General features: G+C 44.3%; 1 protein-coding gene across 4 annotated transcripts in view; it reads right to left on the bottom strand.

The window, feature by feature from the left end:
• Positions 1 to 240: 240 nt before the first annotated feature.
• Positions 241 to 8,709, bottom strand: part of abl1 (c-abl oncogene 1, non-receptor tyrosine kinase) — a 32,352-nt gene continuing 23,883 nt past the window's right edge. For 2 of the 4 annotated variants that reach the window (XM_059357998.1, XM_059358000.1), the window contains exons 3-11: positions 8,393 to 8,688; positions 6,389 to 6,679; positions 6,080 to 6,164; positions 5,492 to 5,669; positions 4,692 to 4,876; positions 4,332 to 4,484; positions 4,086 to 4,175; positions 3,831 to 3,959; positions 241 to 3,657 (exon numbers count right to left, since the gene is read on the bottom strand). In XM_059357998.1, coding sequence (XP_059213981.1) covers positions 1,979 to 3,657; positions 3,831 to 3,959; positions 4,086 to 4,175; positions 4,332 to 4,484; positions 4,692 to 4,876; positions 5,492 to 5,669; positions 6,080 to 6,164; positions 6,389 to 6,679; positions 8,393 to 8,688 — 3,086 coding nt within the window. In that variant the 3' untranslated portion in view covers positions 241 to 1,978. The remainder of the gene's footprint in view (positions 3,658 to 3,830; positions 3,960 to 4,085; positions 4,176 to 4,331; positions 4,485 to 4,691; positions 4,877 to 5,491; positions 5,670 to 6,079; positions 6,165 to 6,388; positions 6,680 to 8,392; positions 8,689 to 8,709) is intronic. The other 2 variants (XM_059357999.1, XM_059358001.1) reach the window with 1 other exon arrangement.

Here is an 8,709-nt window from a genome sequence, read left to right as displayed (position 1 = left end):
TCTTTAAATAAGTACTTTTATTTTTTAAAGCCAGTGCTTGTGTACTATCAATGCAGGACCTTTTCCAGTGGGTTTACTAATTTTACTTAACATCTAATTTATTTTTGAACTGAAATAATCAGTATACTCTATGTACTGTATATACACATCTGTATTGACCACATCTGTAAGGTGATTGAAAAGCGCTTTCAAAATCAACTTTGGAAAAGATCACACAGGAAAAAGCACGAGAGCCAGAAATGTATTTCAAGTAGCACAACTGCTTTGTATTTTATTGCAACAAAAATTGCACCAAGGCTAGAGAGAGAGAAACAAATAGGAAAAAGAAAACATATTTACAAAGGAAAGCAAAGTTTGTCTACAAAACTGGTGAGAAGACTTAGACATTAAAGTAGAGTAGTGGTATGGTTGGTAAAGGAGCAGAATAACAAAAAGCCAACACTGAAAGTACCATGTTGAAGTCAAGGCAGCTTGCAGTTGACTTGTGTCCTCAGGCATCGCAGTCAGACAGGGCACGAATACTGAAAATGTCCAAGAGTTACTGACGAGCATGAAGGAACGTATGATGTTACAGTGGAATTTCATGGGTTCTTTTAGTCTATAATGGTCAGCTTCTCACTAATTACTTTGTAAGACAGCAAGTGACAGATCCATAAACATTTCAGTCCAGTGTTTCCCCCAGGATATATATATATTTTTTTTTTCGGCTGGGGTGGAAAGGCCTCTGAAACAGCATTTGGACCACGTGACTTTAACCCACCATCAAAACTAATTCTCTCAGGCAAAGTGTCCCTCCAGTGGTCGAGAAAACACTGTTTCAGCCTGTGATTCCTCTTTACAGATCAAACAGCATGCTGCTGCTGCTGCTGCTTCAAGGCCGAGCTGCTACTGATGGCTTTTGTGACTGGCATGTAGAGAAAGTTGAATTTATAAAAAAAAAAAAAAAAAGGTCCAGTCTAAGGACAACATAAAACAACAGTCAGATCTGCTAAGAAGCAGATCGTGCACCCTGGTCCCTCTCCAGTACAGACTGGAGACAAAGGTTTTTGGTATGGCAAATCACACATTTAAATCCATTAAACAAATCAATGCAGCTATTCTTAACCACTTTGCCACTTCTGCACTTGTAAAGTGGCAAGTCTTAAACAGCTCTGCCAATAGTGTTTAAGGCACTATTTGTTACCAAAGTGTGCAGTGAAGCAAAAAGGTGAAGCTCATTCTGCCTCATTTGCTTGCTCCCATTATTATTTTATGGCACATGGTTGCAAATACTGCAAAAAGCATTCATACAGAACAAACACTGACATGTTTTCATCCCTCAACGCACGACCAATCACTGATGAAATGTTACAAAGCGATGCAAAAATGTTGGGAAGTGTTGGACAGGTTATAAACACTGATTCCAGAAGCTCCCTATTTCTCACAGGTGAAAGTGAAAATGAAACTATGAGATCAGTCATGTTAGAAGGCATCCTAAAACAAGATGAGGTTAAGTGTTTTTGTTTTTGCTCATTGTCATCGGCATCAATGAAAAACAGTGATGGAAACAAATATCACAGGCCTCTTTTCTACTAGTGTCATGGATGGAGGGGAACAGGCAACAAGAATACATAAGACATGATCATTTCAAAAATGATTGGTGAAAAGTCATGTTGATAAAGTATTGGCCCCTCGCCTCTCATAAAGGCCAAAAGACACAGTTCGGTCATGGTTAAGGCTTTTCAATATTGCAAACTCTGTCTGACGACATCGACAGAGAGATTCCTTTGAGTCCATCCACAAAAACCACAGGCTTAAGTGTGTCAGAGTGTACTGTAGTGTAAAACCTACACTCTGCCGCTGCTCTCCCGCAGACTTTACCCTCAGATCCCCGACACGAGCTCGGCGCTGACCGTTCATGCGCATGCTCAGAAAAAAGGGTAGTGTAAGATACAGTTCATATCAGTTTTACGTCTTTGTAGTTTAAGATTTTATGGCGCTACCTCTGAACAATGTCACTGATCTCTTTGACAGAGGACAGCAGCTTGCTGAAGTCCTGCTGTGCGTTGGCGCCCCCTGTGGCGGTGGGGCAGATCTGCAGCTCGCGCAGGCTGCTCTCAAGCTTGTTGATGGCCTCGCGGAAGGCGAACTTGTTCCTCATCTGCTGTATGGAGTCGACGAAGCTCACGCAGTACTTGGACAGGTTCTTTCCGGCCTCTAGCACGGCGCTGTGGCTGCCGGTCTGCTCCGAGTTGCGGCAAATGGCAGCACGGAGCAGCTCGGTGCCTTCCAGCACCATCTCGCGCGTCACAGCTGAGTTGGGGGTGCGCTCGGAAGCCTGGCGGGGTGCAGTTTTGCGGAGGGAGCGCCGGGTGTTCACTAGCGGGATGAAGGCAGTGGGTGAGCTCAGGTCCCCGGGGGAGGTGAGGGAGGAAGGGAAGCCTCCTAGGCTCTGGCTGGAGAGGGAGGTGGTCACTGAAGAAGACGAGGTGGAGGTCTTTAACGGTTGAGGTTTGGAGGTGGAGCCCACAGGCAGCTTCTTGGAGCCCTCACTGAGGGGTGAGCGGGCTTGGTCACTGGCAGTGGTTGTATGGTGCGGCTCTGAGACAGAGGGGAGACCCTTAGCTTTGATATCTGAGGTGGATAAGGAGGAAGGGAGTTCTTGAGTGGGACTGCGGGAACTCTTGCCTGTTTTGGAATTGGTGGGGGGTGGGGGTGGAGCTGGCTTGGGTTTCTGTAACTTTCCTCTTTCCCTGCCAGAGTCCCCAGAGTGCTTGTTTCTGCGGGCCCTGCACTCTTCTCCAGCTGCCCCTAAAGCAGGGAACACATTGGGCTTCAGGAGCTCAGCGTGCAGAGCGCTGGTCTTGGAGTTCTCCAGTCCCGGCAACCCTGGTCTCCTGACCACCTTGGGTGTTAATGCCTGGGGACTTGAACCAGGACTGGGATCAGTGTCTTTGCCTAAGAAGGCAGAGGAAACATCCGATGACGTGTTCAGACGTGGCGGAGGAGTCAGCGTGCCCATTCGAGGGGCATTTTCCCCTTTTTGCTCACTGGTTCTCTTGCGAGGCAGAGCTGGCTTGCCCCCGAATGTGCCTGAGTCAAAGTGGCGCTGGCCGAGGTCTCGCGGCAGTGTGACAGACTTCCATTCAGTGCCATCTGAGCCGGTGGGCATGCTGGAGGACCAGAGAAAACGCTTTGAGTTAGACATGGTTTCCTCCTCGCTGGGTGGTGTTGTCGCTGCTTTTCCTCCTGGGCCAGGCACTGCAGGAACTCCCTTCTTCCTGGGAAATAATGGTCCTGGGTAGGTGGGAGCCCCGTTGGTGATGCCCCCTGCCCCGTTATTGTTAGGACCCAGGAACTTTGCAGAGTCTAGGCCATGTGTGATGTCATTGACAGCCAAAGATGCACCGTTGTTGAAGCTGTCGCCTTCTCGAGGATCTGGAGTAACGCCCCTCTTGTCGTGGTGGATGTCCATCTCTCTGAAAGAGGAGCTGCGTTTGGGCGGAGCTGGTGCATTCTTTTTCTTTTTCTTTATGAGACTTAGAAAGCCACTGCCACGTGTCTTGTCCTTGTCTTTGGGTATGAGACGGTCATCCTCATTCAGGTTACTGTCCAGGAGGGGGCGCTCTTTTCTGGGGAGCATGGGTGACGACACGGCTACCTCCGGGTCCACCAGATCTGAGGAAGAACCAGGAAAACATCAGTGATGAAGAAAAATAAAATACTTACAACTAATTATTATCAAACTGCAACATATTTTAGGAAACTGGACATTCAAAAAAACAACAACACTATTTTATAAAATTTCAGCAACATGGGCAGTAGAAGCAGTGGGTGTGAGTGCATCTTACCTGGACTGTCTCCGTCCCGGTTGTCCATGTTTTTGCGAAGTGTTCTGGTTTTGGTGGGCAGCTGTGGAGCCTGCTGGATGGGGCCTAATATGGCCTTCTTCCCTTTCTTGCCAAGCTCCTTTTCCACCTCTAACAAGAACGATAAAGTCAAGATTTAACAATCTCATTACATCCTACAAGAGGGTGTCTGTGGATATTAGAAGATAACACCTAGAAGTAAAAGGTGCTTCAAATATCAAAGACAGCAGAACTGACCGTCAGAGATGCTGGACTCCTGGAACATGGTCTCAAAGGCTTGGTGCGTTTCAGCAAAAGATGGACGTTCTGAGGGGTTCCACCTCCAGCCTGACAGGAAAATAATAATTTAAAAATATTTCCAAAAGAATAGAGTGCCTCTAAATGTCAACCATGGCAAGGGGGTGACATGAACATCAAAGCACATTTTTTAAAGGGATGCAAAAGGGTTAATCATATTGTGGATAGATGAGTTTTGCTACTCACAGTCCCTCATGAGCTCGTAGACCTTCTCGGGGCAGCCCTCTGGTCGGTCCATTCGGTAATCTTTCTCCAGCAGCTCGTACACTTGGGACAGGTCAATGCCGGGGTAGGGAGACATACCGTAGGTGGCGATCTCCCACAGCAGCACACCAAATGCTGCAGATAGAGGCACAAAACAAAGCAACAATCAACAAAAGAAACATGTCAAGGACTGAATTACTGTAACATAAAGTCATGGTTGGAATATCTGAAATGTTCTAATGAGTGAAATTGTTTCCCCCTTGTTGAATAAGAATCTGAAAAAAAAATAGGTATTCAGGCAGGAACATCAGGAATTCATTTTAGCGATGAGCTCAAACTCACCCCAGACATCAGACTTAATAGAGAACTTGTTGTAGGCCAGACTCTCCGGGGCGGTCCACTTGATGGGGAATTTGGCCCCAGCATGAGCTGTGTAGGTGTCTCCAGTCATTAGCCTGCTCAGGCCGAAGTCTGCAACCTTTACCAGGTGATTCTCCCCGACCAGACAGTTACGGGCTGCTAAGTCCCTGCAGGAGAGAAAAAAGTGGAGAATGAGTGACGAACAGGAGGCTGCTGTGGAATATTGACTAAAATCACAAACAGACAGACAAAGCAATGCATAAGCTGACTTGAACTCACAGACATTAAAAAAAAAATATAAAGACAAAAACAAAGAGAAAGTAAAAAAAATATCAATAGAATGTCGTGTTACAACATCTACAGTTGTGTTGAATTCCTAGAGATGTTTTGTGTGGAGCAGAGTCGCAAGCTGAGTCTTGTAAGGTTTAAAAATTAAAATGCAGTTTGGCAAATACAAAAGGCATAAATCATCTCATTGCTTCGAAGGGACCTTGTTAAACGTGCCAGAACAAACGCGCTATGTAACAACATGGACCTGTGTGTCTTCCTGCGAGAACAGATGGAAGAGTAAGAGGAGAGCAGCTTAGGAATGGAGACAAAATAAGATTAAAGGACAAAGATCTTTTCTTTAGTGTTTGTGCAGCTCTGACTGAGACCACACTACTGCATGTATGTAACCAGGCTGCCTGAAAAACCTCAGACAATGAAAACTGAAAGTTCACTCACGTTCAATACTGATCTTTGATTAAATTTAGACTTGAAAAAAAAGTCTTTACACCCACCTGTGTATAAAGTTTTTTTTCTCCAGGTACTCCATGGCAGAGGAGATCTGTGTGGCCATGTGGAGCAGCACAACTGCATTGACCTCCTCTCTGTTGCACTCTCTCAGGTAGTCCAGTAGGTTACCATGGGTCATGAACTCTGTGATGATGTAGAATGGTGGCTCTCGTGTGCACACGCCTGCAAAAGAAACAAAACACATCAATTTCAACTTCAATAGCTGATATCTAGCCATATTCCATGGTTTTCTTGATAATAACCCAAATCATTATCAAGAAAACCATGGGAAATATCCAGATATCAGCTCTTAAAATAAACTCTTACGAGCTATTTTGGTTGTCACGTTATATTTGTCCAAACAAATGTACCTTTAGTTGTACCAGGCATTAAAATGAACAATAAATTGAAGAAAGCAGGGGTGGTCTAATACTTTTTCCATGACATGTCTAATACTTTTTCCATGACTGTATTACTTTTATAAGCATTAACTAAAGAAAAATAAAATGCTTCACAGACTGGCCTATAAACTATTTAGAGACCCTGGATAAGAATTCATCTGAGACAAAAATCCTCTCCTCTGAACAACGTACCTAACAGTTGTACCAGGTTGGGGTGTTTGATCTCTTTCATGACAGCAGCCTCCTTGAGAAACTCCTCCACCTCCATCGTATCCTCCTGGACAGAATTATTAGCAAGAAAGTGAGCACAACCTGGAAACTGGTTGCAGTTGCATTCACACAACACCAGATGGAAGCATTATTCAGCCAAATTACAGATTAAAGCATATACATTGTAAATATGGGACAACAGTAGGTGTCAAATATTGATATATGTCCTTTCTTCATAATGTCAAGTGTATGAGCTTACAGAGCCAATCTCACAACTCGTTGTCATCTTACCTTTAGTGTCTTAACAGCCACAGTGAGGTTGTACTTCTTCCAAACTCCCTCGTACACCTCCCCGTACTGGCCCCCTCCCAGCTTGTGCTTCATGGTAATGTCAGTGCGCTCCATCTCCCACTTGTCATAGTTGGGTGAAACTCCGTAGATGGTGGGCTTGTTGCGCTTCGGTGCCGGGTAGTGCAGCGTGGTGATGAGGCCGTCGGCCACCGTGGAATGGTGGTGCACCAGTTCCGCCAGTGTGTTGAAACGGCTTTCTGACGAGACGTACAGCTGGAGGAGAAAGAGATTCTACATTTGAGTAGATGTACATAAGAGGTCAGTTCAGCTTAGGATATGGACAGAATTTCTAGCAACTATGATAATGTTAATTCTCTCACACACGGACACACCTTCACCACAGTAAAAACCTCCTCCTACTGCCAGTAACAGCAGAACCCCCACCTCAATAAACAACCCTCAAGCCCTGCCAGTAACCCTTGGACTACAAGAGCTCACATTTTTAAAGGTAATTATTTGTTTACACTCCTCCCTTATTATGAACTACTTATTTTTTATTTATATTTAACACATATACTATGATTTTTAGTTTAATATTATTTTTAAATAACATTATAAATATATTAAAAACTTTTTTTTAATCATTATTATTTTTCCTCCATTGTTGTCTTTTTTTTTTTTTTCACCTGTTTAGTCACTACTGTTACTTAATAATAAAAGAATAAACAAATAAAACTATTTTAAAAAAGCCACTTGTTCCTTAACCAAATCCCTGACATAACTTGGGGTTTTCATTATTTATTGAGAACATTTTTATTTATTTATTTTGCACTCACAACAGTGCAGTACAGCTCTTAAGATAGTTAATAAACAAATGGTACCAAATCTTTTCATTGCATGATGACTCCTTGTGTAAAAATGCATGAAACTGGTTGTGCTTACACCTCGTGTCTGGAAACAATAAGTGAAGTTAGGGAAATGAATGAGACCTAAAACAACTGGCGAAGTGCCAGTAATACAGTGTGAAATAATCCAATAAGCCTTTTCAAAACGACACTAAAATATTTCCTTCATAAAGAACAGTCTTAGCCCATTCAAAACTCACAAGGCATAAGTCAGGAAGCTGGTGGAGGGAAGGATATTGGTCAGGGCTCAGTGGACACAGTCTTTTCCATTGTCTACGTCTTACATAACCCTAAAAATGATTTGCTCTACAATCTGCACTGTGCATTTCTTTACTTGTGAACAGGCTCTTTAAGCGAGCTGAAGGCATGTGAAGGAAAAATTGAAAAAGTTCAGTGAAAAGACCTTTGAAATCTAAAGAGGATTTAATGGTCAGTTGGTCGCTTTTCTGGCTTAAACCTTGACCATTTAATAAATTACAAAGGGGGAAAAAAAACAGTTTGACCAACATAAAAACTTTAGTTATTCAGAGCCGTATTAATCATACAGTCAGTGTGAAACAAATCTGCAGCTCGGGGGAGGGCTGAGGTAATCTTAAATTACTGGAGAAGTCTATCATACCAGACTCTTGAGATGTAGCTCAGTGGGAGGATGGAAAACAATATGAGATGGGGAACACCATGTGTCTGTGTGTGCACGTACGTGTGTGTGTCGGTTTCTCCATTTGTTTCGTGTGTGTGTGCATACTTGGCTGCATCTGTCTGTGCTAATGCATGTCTTAGCATGGGCGTCAGTGTCTGGCTGGCCTCGCGTCTGCTGGCCATTATGAGCAGCACAGTGGTGGTTAGAGGCATTCTTGTCATAGCTTGCGTTCTTTGAGCTAGCTCACCTCGCTGCATCACAGACAGGAGGGTGACATGGCCAAAATGGCAGAGGCATAGCAATTTGGGGGAATCCCATAGAAGAAATCCAGCCCTACGTACAAATATGGCCTTTTGTGAGCATGTGTTTGGATACTTTAATAAAAAGTCAAGTATAATCACACCTCTATGCTTAAGTTAAACAAGTAAATCATACGTGTTTGTGTTTCCTGATGCCTACCTTGCCGTCAGATGCAGTGTTAATCCTGTAATGGTAGACTCTCCCCTCGTACCGCAGGGATATGGACCTCTGGCCGGGGCTGCTCTCACTCTCGCGGACCAGAAAGCTCCCGTTGATGCCCGAGCTGAGCAGGTACTCTGCAGCGTTGCGTGACACGGGTCCATGGTACCAGCTGTGTTTCTCCAGGCTGTTGACAGGGGTGATGTAGTTGGACGGCACCCAACCCTGGCCATTCTTGGTCTGTGCCTCGCACCACTCGCCGTTGTGGTTGTAACCCAGCACACGCAGCTTCTCTCCTGGTCAACATGGGATTAAAA

The sequence above is a fragment of the Centropristis striata genome, chromosome 19, assembly GCF_030273125.1.
Source record: "Centropristis striata isolate RG_2023a ecotype Rhode Island chromosome 19, C.striata_1.0, whole genome shotgun sequence".
Classification (NCBI taxonomy): Eukaryota; Metazoa; Chordata; class Actinopteri; order Perciformes; family Serranidae; genus Centropristis; species Centropristis striata.
The sequence above is the reverse complement of the archived record's forward strand: the minus strand, read 5'-3'. Positions and strand labels throughout refer to the sequence as shown.